Below are 21261 nucleotides of genomic sequence, written 5' to 3'. Positions count from 1 at the left end.
TTAAAACATGTTCAAAATTGTCCCTTAAAAAAAAACCATCGTTCCAGTATACACACTTTTCATTTTTAGCATTGTTTTTGATGTTTTTTTGGCGTTCTTTGGTCAGAGTTCCCGTTTCAAAGTTTACATTGTTTAATCCTACCAAATGACACCTGTAGAAAATCATATTTTTGCTTCCAGTAACTTCACCAAAAAATTCACCCTTTATAGCCTCCTTGTACGCTCCATGGAATTATTTCCATCATTCAAATGGTTTTGAGTTAGTAGCATGATACATCAAGTTTATGACACAAACTTGAATCATTTTCCCTTGTGAGAAGATTCCCTTCTCTTACAAATAGGATTATGTTACCACTTACAGGTAACAAGTTTATTACCTTGATAAGAATGCAAACTATATCCAAACTTTGGATTTTTTTTGCTTTACATGACAAAATGATTTATCAATTTAGTTTTGGTAACAAGAGAGCTTGAAAAAACTAGACCCGTACTTGACAATAGCTTAAACAATAAATGAAACTTGGGGTATGAAACTTTGGTATATCATTGGTCTTGGTCACTTCTTTCGAGAGGCAACAACCTATTCATATCTTCACTGCTTTGTTTTCATTCCAGAGTCTATTGAAGACTTTATTGAGCTTTGTAATTCAATGTACGGGGCCAAGGAGATGTAGGACTCAATATTATTAACATGACTCCATGTGATAGTGATCACAATTGTGGCTAATAATTCTTTTTAAAGTACATGAGCTCCTGCCAAACAATGAACAATGAGAGCTCTATATATTGTCATTTCAATGGAACGATTTCACACACAAATTGAAATGTTATCTCCACCAAATATTTTTTCTACTTGATGCATATATATTCAAAATTGATAGCATAATTAAATGTTTTTAATTCCTTTTTGCGATAGAACCCAGCCCGAGTGTTGAACCAAAAAGCTCTGATACAATTTTAACAAACCCCCCTTACCTATTTTTTTTGTTTTGTTTTTAAAGTGGCTTCAAAAAACAACCCTTGAGATTGGGGTTTGTACCTTTACCATACCTATATAAAAATTCTTGCGTCACATATTTGTATTCATTTCGTAGGGAAAGGTCGATTCTAGATTTCATCCTTCTCCGAGAATATTGTCCCTTTCCACTTGCGACAATTGAGCCCGTCGATAGGTAGGGGCCCTTGTAATTCTCTCAGATTAGTATTGTAGCTTACTATAAGATAGCTTGAATTCCCACACATGCAATGCATTCATGAGTTTTATTGGTGATTTACAGGTGGATTTAGACATAGAGTTTGTATCACTAAAGACAGAAATGGTAGGATTTCGATCAGTGCCCACAAGTTCTTCAAGGTGTCTATATTGTTTATTTGAAGATGAGGCAGATAATGGGTTTTTGAATTCCAATTCAAATATTTAGACTCAAGTCCTTTGTGGTTGTATTCTTCACTGTCTTTCTTAAGTATATTTAGATCATGGCCCTCACTTTTAATTTCTGACTACCTCTATCACAAAACAAAGAATATCTTCAGATCGTTAGCTATCTTAACTTGTTTTAGTTTGACCTTTTTCATAGGTCAAACTTCAGCACAAGCAAGGAGGACTCCCGAACTATTGAAATTACTTACACTAACTTACTTGCACTTCATGCAGTTGGGCAGTGAGCGTGGCAAGGTTGCTTGAGCCTATTTAACTATTAAGAGGCTTTGTTGATTGGAAATCCCAAAGGATTGTCGAAAGGATGCATAATCTGATTATTCAAGGCAACAAAGCTAAGATCTCTGTGATCATAGAGACTTGAGGGTGAACATATAGAATGAATATGTCTAAATTACGTGAAGCTCCTAAATCATTGCACAATCAAAATTTGCCTCTATTTATTAGAATTTGACAAATAAAAGAAAACCATTTCAACAAGTACACAACCAAAAGTGAAGATTACACCACCCCTATTTTAAACACTAATTGTCGATATTACTAAAAGTTATAAATCACCATACATCAAATCTGCACTGTCCTCATCTACATGAAAGACAATGGAAGTTGTCTATGGAGTTGAACCTAAAGGAGACTACTCTAAATAAAGAACCTTCAACTAAAAAAAAAACTGCAAAAAATATTCTCCAAGATACACATGATATCCTCAAAGACTACTGTTAGGCAAAGAGTGATGGGACTAGCCCAACACTTTTATAAACTGTCGTATGGGAATGATTTTGTAATGTTTGGTTGGTTCATTAAATCATATGGTAGTGACTACACGTGGATGAAATGCAATTTGGATATTTTGGGTTTTGGTTTATGTGGCATTCAATTAAGCAATAATGAAAGGTACTTGCCTTGGAGTTTGCATTTCCTGCTCAACCCTATGCTTGTTCCCTTTGTTTGTTGGTCTTTTCGATCATTTGTTGTTGCCCGTCGAGGGTTTACTCCGCAATGCTCTGCAAGGTCTTGGTGGGCAGCTATGCTGCAAGTCCTGGGCATGCCTCTGGTTGCTCTTTGCTATGAATGTGTTAGTCTTTAATCCCTGGTTCGTTGGCAGTTGTGGCTCGTTTGTGGTTGGCTAGGTAAGTGACCTCTATTGTATTTGGGTTTCCTTCTGTCGTGAGTTGTATAGGCTTCCGTATGTCAACTCGTGCACTGGTATCACTCATTCTGGTTAACAACTCAATGTTTGCTTGCTTCCAGGTTCGGCTCGATGGCTCTATTCCGTCTCCATCTTAACACACAGGTAATTTCTCTTTCTCTGTTTCAACTTATGAGTTTCCTTCCACAGTGCCTGACCGAGATTGCTCCTTGATCTCCACAGTCAGTCGGCGTTGTTGGTGGGATGCCTATCTTTGGCCTTATTGCAAACTCTCAGGTAATTGTTTGCAATTTCAACGTTTTGGTCTTTATTTTCCAGCTCTATACTTCCACTTCTGCTACAATGTATCTGCTAACACCTATGTATCATGGTTGTGCAGGTGTTAAGGGTTTGCTGTCGGAGGGTTTGGCCATACACGTTGCAGTTTTGTCTGGTAGGCTTTGCCTCTTCGAATTTCTTTTGGTCTTCGTTTTGGTCTTTAACTCCGTCTTTGCATTAGATGGGTTTGTCACCCACGTTGCTTGTCAAATGGCTCACTATGAGGGATGCTCTGTTGCTTTGGAACTCTGGCTTCCACTGTGTATTGACTGCAATCTTCTGTTTGAAACCGCAATTCCTTTCTAAACCCTCACCTAGGGTTTATCATTCAGGGCTTGAGCGTGTCTATAGCTATGTATGGATGATGTGGTTGAAACCCTCGCCTAGGGTTTATAGCTCGTGGTTTAAGCGTTCACGATTTTTGTTTTGACAGTTCTGTTATGTAATTGTGATACACTGGACTTTGCAATTTTGGAAGGAAATTCTTCTGGGAAATGTAATAATGTTAGATTTGATTTACCTGAATTACATGCATTGTTTGTTTGCTTTGAATTTCATAGCCGGATCTGGTGTTATGCGTCTTCAGTTTTCTTGAGATATGATGTGTAAATGTACACGAATCCTGTAGTTATACTAGCAATTTTTTTTATGGTTGTCAATTTAAGTGTATTGTGAAAACTCTCGCTCGGCCTGTAAGTGTTTGGCCTATACTAAACCCTGGTTGTACCACTCCTGTTCTATCTTCATTGTTTGCTTCGAATAAATTACAAACCCTCGTACTGTGTTTGCTCCTCGGTCTTGCTATGAGAACTGGTTCTTTCTCTCAGGAAACAAAAAGAATTTATTTTCAAGAATCTGTGTATGATTAGTTGTATGCTCAGATAATCATCAAATGGAAAACATAAATTACAGTAGACATACAGATGGACAGAACTTTGATTTCTTTGTTGTTGTTTTTATTTGAGTGCAAGAGATATTGAACTGAACCCCTTACATGATTTGTCCTGTTACATTTATAGGTTCCCTGTTCTAGTTAATGAAATTGTACAGTTGCTTTTCAGTTATAGACTTTTACAGTTACTTGCTTATTAGCCATTCGTTTTATCTTATGACAAGATTTTCTCTTCAGATACATTTGTCTTTTTCCTTTTAAAATAAAAGGATAATCATGACTTGTTAACAACAGACAAACACATAACCCTAACTATTCAACTACCCTTAACTAAGTAAAAAAAATAAAATAAAAATAAAAGTCCTACCTACTTTTCTGTCAACCAACATAAAGACGAATAAAAGTAAACTCAACTTTTTGACCTGGCAGAGACCGACACCCGGTCATGGTGCCTGAGTTGGATGCTCCTGCATCAGGCTCCCGGGCACAAGAAAATCATGACTTCGGTCCATGAGCTCCTCAACTAAAGTACCTGTCTGCTCAATCTGCCTGGCATCAAGCCACGAACTGTCCTCAATAGGATGGTTCTTCTACTTGACCAGGTATTGCAGATACTCCTTCCGCTGAGTTCGTTTGGCCACCTGAGTGTCAAGAATGTGCTCCATCTTGGGAGGCTGAACCTAAGGCATCTGTCTCATCCAAGCTTCTTCTCTATCATGGGTATTCCGTGTAGGCCGCGTGGTTCCATCTTCTTCCTTCTCCTCCGGGTCAGCCATGTATGGAAACAGGTCTACTACATTAAAGATAGGCGAAATGCCTATTCCAGGTGGCAATTGTATCTCATAGGCATTTGCTGAAAATTTCCGAAGGACTTTGCAGGGTCCTATCTTCTTATATTTTAATTTATTGTACATACCCTTAGGGAAGCATTCGCGCAAGGACTTCGTCTCCCACATTAAATTGTACTTCCCTTCTCTTCAAATCTGCTCGCTGTTTATAATTTAGACAGTTGTCCTGTAATTTGATTTTTACCTGTTCATGCAAATCCCTCATCGTGTTAGTGAAATCTTCTCCATCTGTGCTTCGCCTTTCTTGCAGTCCAAGATCTCGCAGCTCATGCACTCCGCGAGGATGCATGTCGTACAAGATTTGAAAAGGTCTGAAGCCTGTGCTGCAGTTAGGCGAATTGTTATAAGCGAACTCTGCCTGTGCCAGCACTCGATCCCACATCCGCAAATTCTCTCCAACCAGACTTCATAGCAGGTTCCCTAAAATCTTGTTTACAACTTCTATTTGTCCGTCCGTTTGCGAATGAAAAGTAGAACTGTAACTCAATTGTGTATCCATTTTCTTCCACAAGGTACACCAAAAGTGTCCTGTAAACTTCACATCCCTGTCCGACAGAATAGACTTAGGCAACCCATGTAACCTGACAATCTCTGTGAAAAACAAGTGGGCCACGTGAGTGGCATCACTGGTTTTCCTCCAAGGGATGAAATGCGCCATTTTCGAGAATCTATCCACTACTACCATCACCGAGTCGTAACCTCGTTGTGTCTTAGGTAGACCTAAGACGAAGTCCAAGCTAACTGAATCCCACGGTCTACCTGGAACAGGTAACGGTGTGTACAGTCCCGTGTTTTGACTATGACCCTTCGCCAACTGGCACACTTTACATCTGGCCAAAAATCATTGCACATCCCTCCGCATCTTTGGCCACAAGTAGAAATGATTGAGCTGCTCGAGTGTCTTGTCCATGCCGAAATGTCCGGCGAGACCTCCACTATGCTTCTCCCGAATAATATTCTCCCTCATTGAGCATTCAGATATGCATAGCTATCCTCCCTTAAACAGTAGTTTCTCCTGTAAGTTGTAGTCCAACCATGGACTGTTATCTCTCACCAAGGGATTCTGACATGCCTCATAGGCCTCCTTAAAATCTGTATCAGTCTGGTATAAGTCTTGTAAGTGCTCAAAACCCAACACTTGCACAATACTTTCTTGCAGAAGTAACACTCTCCTACTTAGTGCATCCGCCACCTTGTTGGCCTGTCCGCTAATATGCTTCAATACGAAGTTGAAACTCTGCAAATACTCCACCCATTTGGTGTGTTTGTGGTTCAATTTGTGTTGTTGCATTACATACTGTAGTGCAGAATTATCTGAGAACAACACAAATTCGTTTCCCAATAGATAATGCCTCCAGTGTTTTAATGCCTATATAACAACATAGAACTCCTTATCATACGATGAATATTTCTGTCGACTTTCATTCAGCTTCTCACTGAAAAACGCTATAGGCTTATCCTCCTGGCTGAGTACAGCTCCAATAGCCGTACCGCTAGCATCACAGCAAACCTGAAAAAGCTTCTTGAAATCTGGCAATCTCAGGATCAGCCTCTCAGTAATCTTCCTCTTTAATAACTGGAAACTTCTCTCCGCTGCATCTATCCATCGAAAAGGCTGACTGGCCTTTTTAATGGTGTCCAACATTGGTGCACAAATTTCACTAAAATTCCTTATAAATTTCCAGTAAAAACTCACTAGTCCATGAAAGCTACGTACCTCGAATAAATTTTTCGGAGATGGCCAATTAACTATTGCCGCCACCTTCTCTGGATCCATCTTCAGTTCATTTTCTGCTATTACAAAGCCCAAATAAACCAATTCCTTCTGCAGAAAGGTACATTTCTTCAAGTTTATTAGCAGTTTTTTCTGCAGTAATTTTTCCAGCACCTTCCGTACATGTTGAAGGTGTTCTTCCCTTGTCCTGCTGAAAATTAGTATGTCGTCCAGGTGTACGATCACAAATTTCCGATGTACTCCTTCAGCATCTCATTCATCAACCTCATAAATGTACTGGGGACATTTCTCAATCCAAAGGGCATGACCAGCCATTCGTACAGCCCCTCATTCATCTTAAAGGCTGTCTTCCATTCGTTCCCCTCTCGTATCCGAATCTGACCTGTTCTTCAAGTCTATCTTAGAGAAATATGCTTCCCCACTTAAACAATCCATCATGCCATCCATCCGTGGTAGTGGAAACCTGTACCGGATGGTGATTTTGTTGATGGCCCTCGAGTCGGTGCACATCCACCACTCTCCTCCCTTCTTGGGGGCGAGAACTGTTGGGACTGCACAAGGGCTCAAACTTTCTCTTATCAATCCCTTGTCTAACAAATCTTGCACCTGCTTTCTAATCTCTTCATTGTCCTTGGGGCTCATTTGGTATGCCGCTTTGTTCGGCAAACTGGCTCCGGGTATGAAGTCAATATGATGAATTATGCTTCTTTTGGGGGGTAATTTGTCTGGCAAGTCATCTACCACTATATCCGTGAACTCCTGCAACATCTACTGGATTTCTATAGGTAAATCTAATACCTCTGTATGCAACAACACTGTCCTTGCTTTCTTTACAACTGCGTAACCCATCTCACTGTCCTCAACTTGTTTCAGAAACTATTTTCCACTAACCAGCAATGCCCTTGGTTCACTTGTCCCAACGGTCCCTTCTTCCTTGATGGGCACAAGCGTATGCTTGATTCCATCCTTAACAAATTTATAATAGTTCGTCAATCCATCGTGTACCACTTTCCTGTCGTACTGCCAAGGCCTGCCTAGCAGTATGTGACATACATCCATTGGCATGATGTCACAAACGACTTTGTCCTTATATCTACCTATTTGAAACTTCACCTTGCACTGTTCATCCACCAACAACTGATGGCCTTTTTGCAACCATGAGACTCTGTAAGGGTTGGGATGTTTCAAACGCTTCAACTCCAACTTTTCTACCATCTTTGTGGACACTAAATTATCAGTACTACCGTTGTCAATAATTAACTTACAACACTTACCTCCTGACTTACAAACTGTTCTAAACAAAGCCTTCCGTTGTGTCTGGTCGGTGACCTCCTTGACTGGTTTCAACAATACCTTGTGCAGCACTAGGGCTTCCCCTGTCTCTGGAGCATTTTATGCTTCTTGGGGAGATGTCGCTGCTTCTTCCGGTTGTACAACATATGAACCTCGCTGTCCAGCTTGTTCTGCTTCCGAACATTCAAACGATCTATGTCCCCATTTATGACACCTGTAACATTAGTAACCAACCCCTCTTCCTCGGCCATTTCCTTTGCCCCGCTGGGATGACCTACCACCTCTCACATTATAGCCTCTGTCCACTGATCCAGAAGCTCTGGAGCTGCTACCTTCCTCATTATTACTAGCAGTCCGCCCTCTACCATATGACTGGCCTTTTCCCCTGCCGGCTCCTCATCCTCTCCGGGCATTCTGCCTTCTAGTAATTTTTTCTTCAGCTTTCATCGCACTCTGATACGCTTCTTTAGTGTTCTTTGGAGATAAAATACTGATTTCATCCAAAATTTCTAATCTTAACCCATTTACATACCTGGTTGTTCTTTCCATGGTATCCTCTGTATATCCGGCTCGCAAATTCACTCGATAGAACTCCTCCGTGTACTCCCTTACTGTCAATCCTTTTTGTTTCAGATTCTACACCTGCCTGTGCAGTGCAATCTGATAGTCCTTCGGCAGAAATCTGCCCTTTAACTTGGCCACCATCCTTGACCAGGTTTTAATCGGAAACTTGTTCAATCTTTTCCTCTCGTTCTGGACACTATCCCACCACAGGGCTGTGTGTCCCTTCAATTTCGTCGCAGAGAACCTAACTTTGCGATCTTCGCTGACTTCCTCACACTCGAAATACTTATCCATCTCACTGATCCAATCCAATAAAACCTCGATAGACAAACTGCCGTCATATGTTGGGAGTTCTGGCTTAGGTTTACTGCTTGCCACTAAAACAGATCTCAACAATCTCACTTCTGGGCTCTCACCTTCTGGTCCATCTGTTGCTGCTTCAGTTTCCTCTTCACTGTCATCACCTATCTCTGGGTCTCTTCTTCTCCCTGCCTCCACTGCCTCCAAACGGGCAGCAAGAATTTGAATCTCCTCTCTCAATCCTTCCTCTGCCAACCTTCGAGCACCTCTACCACGACCTCGCCTTCCTCTTTCCATGTCTTCAATCAATTTAACCTGCTCTGATACCACTTTGATGGGACCAGCCCAACACTTTTATAAACTGTCGTATGGGAATGATTTTGTAATGTTTATTTGGTTGATTAAATCATATGGTAGTGACTACACGTGGATGAAATGCAATTCAGATATTTTGGGTTTTGGTTTATGTGGCATTCAATTAAGCAATAATGAAAGGTACTTGCCTTGGAGTTTGCATTTCCCGCTCAACCCTATGCTTGTTCCCTTTGTTCGTTGGTCTTTTCGGTCATTTGCTATTGCCCGTCGAGGGTTTACTCCGCAGCGCTCTGCAAGGTCTTGGAGGGCAGCTATGCTGCAAGTCCGGGCGCGCCTCTGGTTACTCTTTGCTATGAATGTGTTAGTCTTTAATCCCTGGTTCGTTGGTAGTTGTGGCTCGTTTGTGGTTGCCTGGGTAAGTGACCTCTGTTGTATTTCGGTTTCCTTCTGCCGCGAGTTCTACAGGCCGCTGTATGTCAACTCATGCACTGGTTTCACTCATTCTGGTTAGCAACTCAATGTTTGCTTGCTTCCAGGTTCGGCTCGATGGCTCTATTCCGTCTTTGGCTTAACACACAGGTAATTTCTCTTTCTCTATTTCAACTTATGAGTTTCCTTCCACAGTTCCTGACCTGGATTGCTCCTTGATCTCCACAGTCAGTCGACGCTATTGGTGGGATGCCTGTCTTTGGCCTCACTGCAAACTCTCAGGTAATTGTTTGCAATTTCAACGTTTTGGTCTTTCTTTTCTAGCTCTATACTTCCACTTCTGCTACAATGTATTTGCTAACACCTGTGTATCATGGTTGTGCAGGTGTTAAGGGTTTGCTGTCGGAGGGTTTGGACATACACGTTTTGGTTTTGTCCGGTAGGCTCTGCCTCTTCGAATTTCTTTTGGTCTTCGTTTTGGTCTTTAACTCCGTCTTCAGGTTAGATGGGTTTGTCACCCACGTTGCTTGTTAAATGGCTCACTGTGAGTGATGCTCTATTGCTTCTGAACTTTGGCTTCCACTGTGTATTGACTGCAATCTTCTATTTGAAACTGCAATTCCTTTCTAAACACTCACCTAGGGTTTATCGTTCAGGGCTTGAGCTTGTCTATAGTTATGTATGGATGATGTGGTTGAAACCCTCTCCTAGGGTTTATAACTCGTGGTTTGAGCGTTCACGGTTTTTGTTTTAATAGTTCTATTATGTAATTGTGATACACTGGACTTTGCAATTTTGGAAGGAAATTATTCCGGGAAATGTAATAATGTTAGATTTTATTTACCTAAATTACATGCGTTGTTTGTTTGCTCTGAATTTCATAGCAGGAACTGTTGTTACGCGTCTTCAGTTTGCTTGAGATATGATGTGTAAATGTACACGAATCTTGCAGTTATATTGGCAATTTTTTTTATGGCTATCAATTTAAGTGTATTGTAAAAAATCTCGCTCGGCCTGTAAGTGTTTGGCCTGTACTAAACCATGGTTGTACCACTCCTGTTCTATCTTCGATGTTTGCTATGAACGAATTACAAACCCTCGCACTGTGTTTGCTCCTCGGTCTCGCTATGAGAACTGGTTCTTTCTCTCGGGAAACAAAAAGAATTTATTTTCAATAATCTATGTATGATTAGTTGTATACTGAGATAATCATTAAACGAAAAACATAAATTACAGTGGACATACAGATGGACAGAACTTTGATTTCTTTGTTGTTGTTTTTATTTGAGTGCGAGAGATATTGAACTGAACACCTTACATGATTTGTCCTATTACATTTATAGGTTCCCTTGTTCTAGTTAATGAAACTGTACAATTGCTTTTTAGTTACAGAGTTTTAGAGTTACTTGGTTATTAGTCATTCGTTTTATCTTATGACAAGATTTTCTCTTCAGATACATTTGTTTTTTTCCTTTTAAAATAAAAGGATAATCATGACTTGTTAACAAGAGACAAGCACATAACCCTCACTGTTCAACTACCCTTAACTAAGTAAAAAAAATAAAATAAAAATAAAAGTCCTACCTACTTTTCTGTCAACCAACATAAAGACGAATAAAAGTGAACTCAACTTTTTTGACCTGGCAGAGACCGACACCCAGTCATGGTGCCTGAGTTGGATGCTTCTGCATCAAAGAGGCTATTATGTGGTAACCCTGACGGCTCCCAGAGGCTGCAATTGCCATTACATAGGTGTATTAGTATGTATTTTCCATATCAGAGCCAATCCTTGGACTAGTCAGAGGTGACAGGTTTTTGAGCAACTTAAGGGCACATGAATAATAACATACAAGGATGCACACATGGATACCATCTTTAAATCTCAAGATACCCATTTTCATAAGCTGAAGTCCATAAGTCACCCTAGGATTTATACACCATCAGAGATAGAATCTGAAGCAAATAAAGGATACAACCAAGCCTTCGGGGGTAAAATAAACAAAAACAGATCAAATTCTCCCTAGGGAAGACAAGTGACGTGGACTCATTATGGGACAGACAATGGTTACTGATTAGAGTCACATGATTATATTAATTTTGGTTCATTCATGTGAGACTACTGAATTCATCTTACCCAAAACACGTATACAGAAAATTGTATTTGTTTGATGCTCGAATATCATCACATGATTATCTTAATTTTGGTCCATTCATGTAAGACTTCTGAAATAATCTAACCCAAAATAGAAACAGAAGTTGTATTTGTTCGATGCTCCAATATCATATTTTACACATATACAGAAACTTGTATTTCTTTGATGCTCCAATATCATATTTTAGTCAACAAAATAGTAACCGCAACCCTTGTGCAAAATTGTAATTAAATGCACAAAATTTAACTCAGCGATTAAATTCATTGGTTTCTTTGAAAGCTACGCTAGAAGTTACTATCCACACGTACTTTGTACTTTTGAAAGCTCCAATTCGAACGGAAGTGGCTTTTGAATCTCGCACTTTGGAAAGCCTGAATCAAATATCAATATAAGCTCCTTGAGACCCTTGAACCTCTTACATTGGAGAACTCTAAATCAAAAGCCGAGCAGCCAAATCTACATCAAATTCCTATATTTTATATAAGCTTTACTAACCAAGTTCTACATCAAATGTCAAGAGCTTGATAGTTTGGAAATAACAATGTTAAATGCTTATATAAGCATACTAAAACCAAGTCCAGAATCAAATGTCACGCACCTGATATTTTGGAAATCTCTAAATCAAATAAGTTAATTACTCTTGCATGATAGTTGGCTAAACATAGAGAGTCAGTTAACTGAGTGATTGAGTGGTTGAGTGTTGAGTCATGTCGAGTTAAGTGATAGACGACGTTGAGTGTATGGTTGCATATCAAGATATTTTAGGCAAGTAGCTAGTTGGAAAATGATAAATACCCTTCACCGGGTTCATTGTAAGTATCATGTTTTGTGTGATCAATAAAAGAACCACAACTCGTGTTTTATGTGTGAATAATTCATGCTTTGTCTCCTCCGTCAGCAGAAGTAGAATATGTAGTAGCAACATCAATAGCATGTCAAACAGTTTGGTTAAGAAGAGTATTTGATGGATTCAAGCAGAAACAACAGGATCAACAACAATTTACTATGACAACACCTCAGTGATTGCACTATCTAAGAATAATGTGTTTCATCAGAAGAGAAAGCATGTTGATACTAGATATCACTTTATTAGAAAACTTGTGATAAATTGAGAAATTCACTTGAAGCCTTGTAAATCTAGTGATCAATTGGTTGATATATTTACTAAGTCATTAGCACAAGATGTGTTTGAGTTTCATAGAAGAAACTTGGGTGTCGTAAGCCTAGCTGAGACATAGACCAACAGACATGTTTGAGTTGTCATGAGTCATGTTTTAGTTTAGCAGTCGTAATTAAGGGGGAGTGTAAGAATAAGTTAATTACTCCTGCATGAGGAGTTGGCTAAACATAGAGAGTCATTTAACTGAGTGATTGAGTGGTTGAGTGTTCGAGTGTTGAGTCAAGTCGAATTAAGTGATAGACAACTTTGAATGTGTGGTTGCATGTCAAGATATTTTAGGCAAGTAGCTAGTTGGAAAAGGATAAATACCCTTCACTGGGTTCATTGTAAGTATCATGTTTTGCGTGATCGATAGAAGAGCCGCAACTCATGTTTTATGGTGTGAATAATTCATGCTTTGTCTCCTTTGTCTTTTCAACATGCTTCTCCAATCCGTGATAAGAAATACCAACGAGTAATGTTATTTTAACACTACCCGGAGACTGATTCACATCTCAAAATGATCGGATGTAGCATATTAAGGTGTTAGAACAAGAAAAGATGGTGGAAACAAGAAAAATATTGGAGCCAAGAGCAGAGAGCACCTCTAGAGAAAAACCATACGTCTTTGTGCGAACACAAGCAACATTGTGCAAGCATGCACAACCTAGAAAACACTCTGCGCATTGTATGTATAACATGAAACTACACACTATACATTGTTAACCTACAAGAATCTCAACATACACATCCCAGACTTACGCAAACAGCCACATTCCAACAAGCGTTCAAAAGTTGTAATAACTAGTGATATCGTTAACAGGTGGGAATACACTTCTTGAACTAGTTCAGGTAATGGATTAGAGACAAAACTCACCTCCCAACCACAAACTAACTGCAATCAATTTCCTTAGTTAGTTGTTTTCACCAAGCTCTATTCTAGAGCTGGTGAAAGTTTCTCCAGGGATTGAACAACGCCATCCCTTTTCTCTCGTCTGAGATATCGATGTGGTTAGTTAAATCTCAACCTAACCTAGCCTAGTCCTACTTGACCACCAAAAATGTTCCGCTTGTCCTTGATATTCAAATTTTTTTGTGATAGTTAGCCAGTGATCATCAGTCATCCTTAAATGTCCACTTCAGCCCTAAATCAATTATCTCTTTGACTCAACCCAAATTTTCTCATATCAACTTCTCTCGTATCAACATTTTAATATTTTAAAAATAATAAATATTTTTACAAAATTAAATACAAAATAATTTTTGTGCAAGGGGATTATTTCATGGTCATGAAGAGTATTCTAATGATTTCATTTATCAAATTTAAGAATGGAGAAATGTGTGTCAAATGCATTTTCTTTTTCTCTAATCTATGAATTTGTTAGGCTTCAAAATTATTATGTTCTTTAGCTTTTTAGGTTTTGTATATTTATTTGTGACTTTTTTTATTGCTTTTATATGACACTTACACTTTTTCTAAGTTCCTTATATAACTATCAAAATGTAAATGAACATATTCTATGCAAGGAAAAAGACAATTAAGGGTGGGGCATGACTTGTCTATGTATTGGAGAATGATGATAGACTCATAGGTATCTTTGGATGGAGTCCAAATTATTTAACGATTTCTCTTATCCTTGAGTGAAGTATTGAGTTATACATAACAAATCAACAAAGTGTAGATAATTTAGTTTTACACACAATACTAACTTAACATGCTAGTGTTTGATTTTCCTTAGTTTTATGTTTAGGCTATTTGGTATGAGTTTGTGAAATTATGGTGTTTCTTGTAGGAAAAAAAGGTTTTGAGAAAATAGAATTAAATCAAGAGGAAAAATGTATGGACATATTTGTAATCTAGGTGGTAAAGAAACCAATGGATATTGATTCTCCATAGTTTTATGTTTAGGCTATTTAACTTTAGTTTGTGAAATTATGGTGTTTGTCGTAAGAAAATAAGGCTTTGAAGTTACAATATAATTAAATCAAGAGGAAAAATCCATGAACATATTTGTCATGGAAGTCATATAAAAACCAATAGACAATGATTATCCAAACATAATAATATGGAATCTAAAGACTCAACCAAGTTTATATTGTTTCTTGCTTACCCAACCAATTATCATTCTATACTAGAATAAAGAGGGATGACCAATACTTTTTTTCCTATATTTTGAACAAAGGCCTTGCCAAAAACATCTTAAAAATTAACGCCTAAATTTGTATTCAATAATTTATTGCAAAATTGTTTGTGCATTTACAAACCAACGTGTCTTTTGTAGTGTCTCTTCTTTTAATATAAAAATAATTAGACAAAAAACACAAAATAAAATATTCATTAAAATAATTCAAAATCATAAATAATATGGATATCCATGAAACATTTAGACTTTAAATGTTGTGGAATTAAAATAATTAGTGAATCACATGACCTAACACACTTTTCAAAGATATTCTACTTACCTTTTATAACATATCCACTTTGCACCGAGGTATGATAGTTTACCTTTCGATTCAAATTTAAGCTTTTTAATATAGACCATACATTATTTCTATATACTTTTAAGGGGGACATATGTGGACAAAGATAAATTATATCTCATTTACAATTTCTTAACAGAGAATTAATGCATAAAATGCCCTACAATCATGCCATGATGTCCACAAAAACTCGTGAATCATTTTTTACCATATGAAGGGGTTGTGAAGATGGAGCAGGGTATGAAATAACATGGTAGTGGAATCTCTCTTGTGATAATGGTGAGAAAATATATTGAAGATGGAGCAGGGTATGAAATAACATGGTAGTGGAATTTCTATCTCTTGTGATAATGGTGTCCACAAAAACTCGTGAAAACCATATGAATTGAAGATGGAGCAGGGTATGAAATAACATGGTAGTGGAATCTCTCTTGTGATAATGGTGAGAAAATATATTGAAGATGGAGCAGGGTATGAAATAACATGGTAGTGGAATTTCTATGGCGAGAAAATGAGAAAATATGTTGGGGTTAAGGGTAGTTATTAAACGGAAAGCAAGGTTGTTAGTTGTATGGTGTGATGATATTATTTTATTTCAGATTATTTCATTTTTAGATATTAGATAGATAAATTGTGATAATGGTGAAAAAATATATTGAGAGTAAAGATAGTTATTAAATGAAAAACAAGGTTGTTAGTTATAAGGTTGAAGATGTGATTACATTATTTTATTTTAGATATTAAATTAATAATATTTAAAAATATTTGGGAAGAAAAAAATTGGATATTCTTAATAAAAATATAATGGTAAAAAAATAACACTTTATTATTATATAATATTATAGAATATGCAGTTAACAACCTGCACCATGTACTTGAAGAGGATAAAATCAACCAAATTACTGGTTTTCTAATCAAGATCTATTACAGAAGATCCAACAATAAAGACAATTCAATCAATTGATGACTTAGGTACCTTGGGATGTGAAAGTCATTAAAAGCAATCAATCAATTGATTTTCATCTGGGATGTGAAATTCATTAAAATCAATCAATTGATTTTCATTTCCAGAATTAGAACGTTGAACGTGGATGGGATGTGTGATGTGGAAGGGGACCCTTTTTTTTCCAACGATAGAATATGTTGAAGTTGGGGAACATAGATTGAATATTAAGGCCCATTCAACTACTCAACGGGAAGCATATTAATGATGCTCAAATCATATGAATTAAATATAATTTCCTCATTCTAATTAAATATTAATTTCCTCATTCATATGAATTAAATAGAATTGAGTTCTAATTTGTATATGGTGAGGTAATGTTTTGGGGGATTTGATTTTTAATTCAATGGGTTTGTTTGGGTTTCTATACATTAAACAGTTCAAGTACTAGACACAAGACATTTATGGTGTTATATTCTATGTAAATGAGGAATATAAATCAATTATGTGTTTAGTTTTTTTTCGTATTTAAAGAGATTTTTTTTCTAATGGATATTTTATTTCATTTTATTGAACAAACCACTTTTCCAATACTTATATTAGGAATGAGAAATTCATGTTTAATTTATTACGGTAAATGTAGGGCATAATGAGGATTCTTCTGAGCAAAGAATTTTTTTTTTTTTTTTTTAGGAAATCTTGATTTCAATGTTAATGTTGTTGTCCAGAGAGTTTGACTCACTATGTAATGTTTACTGTAAGACTCATTGTGTTGTGGTTTAAAGAGTTGCCACAAAGTAGTTGTAGATGTTCATGGTTGAAACTACACTTATGTTGTAGTGGTAGCAACTTTTTTCTACTTTGAGGAAACTTTGGTGTTCGTTATTGAAACTACTTTGTAGCCACTTAGTTGTGGCAACTCTCTTCTACTTTGTGGCAACTTCGGTATTTGTTGTTAAAACTACTTTGCGGCTATTCAAAATTGGCAACTCTCTTCTACTTTGTGACAACCCTTCCGTAGTTTGTTTTATTTTAACTTTGTTGCTAAAATAAAGCATTGTATATTAAAATTAATATTTATAGAAACTCTTTATATGTATAAAAGGTCGTTTTAATATAAAATATGTATAAACTTTTATAAAAACTTTCTAAAATGTTATTAAATTTATAATTCAACATTTTTATGATATTTTTCATTATTGAAATAAAAAATAACATGAAAGTTTCATTAAGATTTTGTTATTTTTTTTTAAATTTAATCATAATCAATTTTTTACTCATTAAAAAAATTGTGTTAAAATTGTTATCTCTATGTTATTTGTAGGATTAGTTCTATGCATAATTGGTGTGTGTTAGGTGCAATGAGGGGCCCATAATACACACTAATTATGCATAGAAGGGTAAAAATATTTCACATTGAATTCTTTTGGCCCCAACACCAAGCCTTCCAGGACAATATTTCCAAATGGTTGCAAAAATTCCCTTAGACAATGATGCAATTATGCATGAATTTTACAACCAATTAAGATACCTAAAATATTTATTGCAATAATGGAATAATCAAGAATTTGGGGATATTTTTATTGAATAAAAGTTTCACAACACAAATGGAACATATTTAACAAAGAATAATTCCCAAAAGGAAAAAGTAGTGAAAACCCTTAAAGATTTTGTGCATATATATAAGATTGAGGTTTAAGTACAAACCTATCTCCATTTTTGTAAGTACAAACCTCTAGGACCTTTCCACTTATTTTCCCTCTCATAGTATTAAGTTCGTAAAGCCTTCACAATTGCATACCATGAAGACTAAATATGACCACTCGCTTGTTTTCCTCCATGTTTATATATTTTCAGTCTAGGAGGCCCATACCAACCTTCAAAAGTGAATACTTTTATTTGTTTCATTCATTTGTGTCACTAAAAATTTGTAATCCATTATGGTCAACATTGTTTCTAACATTTGAATGATAACAATTTGAGATCTTACTATTATTATTTTTGAGATCCTAGAATGGAGATTCCATCCATAGGCATTCAAATATCAAATGCACCAATGCAAATGCGTTTTGAGCTTTGTTATTATTTGAACAATGTTTAATCGTATTCTTCTTTCTAAGTATGCATGCATCACAAAACACAAGAGTCCTTTAAATCATTAATTCTATTGAAAACCTTCTTAGTACCACTCTCATAGATTATTTTCACCAATATACTCTATTTGGCAACATAAGGTTTGGTGTTTTCAATGTTGTCACTACTTTGTCCTTTTCCATAAACATTGCAATGCTATTACCCATGACTTATATAGTCACATTCAACTAGTATAAAGTTCCAAAGTGAACACCAGTGGGAAAAACTATATCCCATCCAACATGCTTTGGAGAAGATTGTATCAACATTTGCATCAAGCACATTCTATTCCAATCCTTGAACATGCTACACTTTACCATGTATATAGCAAGAGGATTGAACATGTGATCCTTGGTATCACTCCAATGATGTCAGTCATATGTCTTTTTTGCAGTGTCACATGTTGGTCCTAGCCTTCATATGCTTGGATGTTGGTGGAGGTTGTTAGTGGAATGGGATAACAGGTGGCTTATTTGGTGGATTTTCATTACTTCGTTTTTCTTCATTGTGAAATATCTTGGTTGAGAAAACTTTGGGATTTAAATTTTATGATTATAATGCTTTATTAGATGATTATAAGACGTTTTTTGACCCTATGGTATACCTTGCTCGATGTTGTTATGACTTCCCTCATATTCCTTCTGTTATGGTTCTATAATAATATGATTCATAATTTTGAATTGGCTATGGTTAGTCCTGTAATATTGTACATATTTTTGCTTGCTGCAAAATGTTATCCATATTAAAAATAAAAAAATGTAAAGAGGGTATGTCCTAAAAGAATAATCAAAGGACAAAAAGAAAAAGAAAAGATCAAAAAAGTGAAAAATATGAACCCCAAACAAAAACAGATCATGAAAGTGTGAAAATTCAAGTGCCACTACTTTTACTTTTATGTGCAAAATAATGGTTGTGTACAACTTGTCATAAATGCCACAACCCATGATAGTCAAATAGCTTAATCTTAACTAATTCATGCTTTAAATTTCATGTTTATAGATAAAGAATAAAGATCTAGCCAAACTGTTTAATCTTGGCAGATCAGTAGTTAGGTAGAGAAATAAAAATGTGCTCATAAGCTTAATCTGAGCCATTGGAAGTTATAAGGTTAGAAGTAGATAGTTTACTTGTCAAAATAAAAGGAAAGAAAGGGTCTGATAGCTTAAATGCACCCAATAAAATGAAGAAAAAATGTTAGGGTGAGTAAAGGTTAGGTACAAGAAAGGTTGCAGAAGTACAAGGTTGTTAAAGCATAAGCACATTTATCATGCTTAATCCTATGTTTCAGTGTGCAAGAGCAGTTATGAAAGTGAAAGGATGTTCACAAACTGATTTAATTAACTTCCCCTCATTTCATTTCATCCCCCACTACATACTTACTAATTTCCCCATTATTCCATCATTTCTTCTGAATATGCCATTTTCCCTTCATTTTAACCCTTACCCTTTGGTTTAACACATTTCCCTAGCGAATTACCCTCCAAAGGTCATCCCCCTACCCTAACCCCCTTTTCCCTAGTGTGAAACCCACTCCCCATTGAAAAAATCCTCTTCCCCCTCATTAATTTCCATAAAAACCCATAAAAGCCCTTTATCCTAAGTTCTATCTTCCCCCCCCCCCACATTATTTAATTAACTCCCCGACATAAATCCTTTTAACCCACCACCCTTGGTGTGGTTAAGAAAACCCCGCCACATTCAACCCTATTCCCATTTTATTAATCTTGCTCATTTTATTTTAATCCCCACTTTATTCATTAATTAATTACAATTAATTGTAATTAATTCCCTAGGCCCTACAAATCTCCACCCCTATTCCTTCCGTGCTATTTTACCATGCGATTGCCGTTAGATCTTTCACCCCTAGATTTGACGGCATGCATCCATATAGCGCTGATTCATTTTTCAATCTTTACCAGCCCGAGAGCATGCGAGATTCGCGGTTTTGCTCAGGCCCCATTCAGCTACGTGGCAGCTCTAAGTGAAATCACGTGTTCTTGCAGAAATACTGCTCAACTACCAAAAGTGGTGCGATGGTCCCTGAAACCGCCTCCCTGCCAAAAGCTAAACCATCCACTGTTCATTATGAATTCCCCGCCAAATTGTAACCATTGCCGGTTAAAAGGCTGAAGATGCCCATTTTGACTCTTTTTGCTCATTTGCACTGTGAAAGATGCCTAAGCCTTCCTGCGCCACCCTGAGCCTTTGCAACCGAATTTGACTGCCGATTACCTTCTGAACATGCTCCAGACGCCAAATTGAACCTTCCAATTCACAGCTAAAGCAACCATACCCTCTAGAGTCACCTTTGAAACCAATTTGCAGTTTGAACCACCAATTTCCAGGTATTTTGAGAACAAAATATAACGACCCTCTAAAATTTGAAAACGTACAGTCAATTCAGACATTAATTAATTTTCCCTAAATTTGAGAGTATTTCCACCCGAATACCCAAACCCCTACTTTGAAAATTGTAAATTACCCTTTTACTCCACCAAAGTTTCAAAGTTTAACTTCTACAACCTATATAAGCCTAATTCACACCTTTCCCCTTAAAAATGGCTGCTCATACATCTTTGGACGTGAGACCTTTGTCAACCCCTCACTTGGACATAGACCATTTGGCACTAGCAGACAGGGATTTCCAAATAAAAGACAATGCTACCCCAATGAACCTTCTGAAGCTCCATTGTTGAAGTAAGGATAGATTTCTAAACCATGCAGATAAGGATAGATTTCTAAACCATGCATATGACATCCACCTTTCGGAATCCAATTTACCCAAATACACATTTCCAGAAGTCCATCGATTCCCTGATATAGTACATTTTTGGCATGCCTGTTATATCCCTAGCCAAAGGGCTATTGTTGCCCCAAACCAGCAGTTGTTATTTACCATTACACCAGAGTCCATCAACCAAATTCTACAAATCTAGCCTATCCCTAATTAGACCTCTCTATCCATTGGAGACCTGTTGGACTTGTACACCACACTAGACCTGGTTAAGATAAGGAAAATCTTCCAAACTTTCATCATTGAAGACCGCCACACCCCTACAGATACTCCACCCTATGCTGCTACATTTTTCTCAAAAACTGACAGACACATA

At 37.0% G+C, this 21261-nt stretch overlaps 1 protein-coding gene and 1 long non-coding RNA gene across 2 annotated transcripts; one reads left to right on the top strand and one right to left on the bottom strand.

The window, feature by feature from the left end:
- Nucleotides 1–2690: 2690 nt before the first annotated feature.
- On the top strand, nt 2691–3421 carry LOC149240978 (uncharacterized). The gene is made up of 3 exons (XR_016245576.1): nt 2691–2732; nt 2811–2864; nt 2968–3421. It is a non-coding gene; the product is annotated as an uncharacterized LOC149240978 (long non-coding RNA).
- Nucleotides 3422–4716: 1295 nt separating this feature from the next.
- Nucleotides 4717–5028, bottom strand: LOC149240977 (uncharacterized). Its single transcript, XM_089370393.1, has one exon. The coding sequence runs from the start codon at nt 5026–5028 to the stop codon at nt 4717–4719; it is 312 nt and encodes a 103-aa protein (XP_089226519.1).
- Nucleotides 5029–21261: the final 16233 nt, after the last annotated feature.

This window comes from Pinus tabuliformis, chromosome 8 (genome assembly GCF_031772625.1).
Source record: "Pinus tabuliformis cultivar Carrire ecotype Pingquan chromosome 8, CPIR1, whole genome shotgun sequence".
Taxonomy (NCBI): domain Eukaryota; kingdom Viridiplantae; phylum Streptophyta; class Pinopsida; order Pinales; family Pinaceae; genus Pinus; species Pinus tabuliformis.
The sequence above is the reverse complement of the archived record's forward strand: the minus strand, read 5'-3'. Positions and strand labels throughout refer to the sequence as shown.

Coding starts and splice junctions, on each gene's coding strand:
- LOC149240977 (XM_089370393.1), bottom strand. CDS start 5,028: ATGTGGGATCGAGTGCTGGCACAGGCAGAGTTCGCTTATAACAATTCG.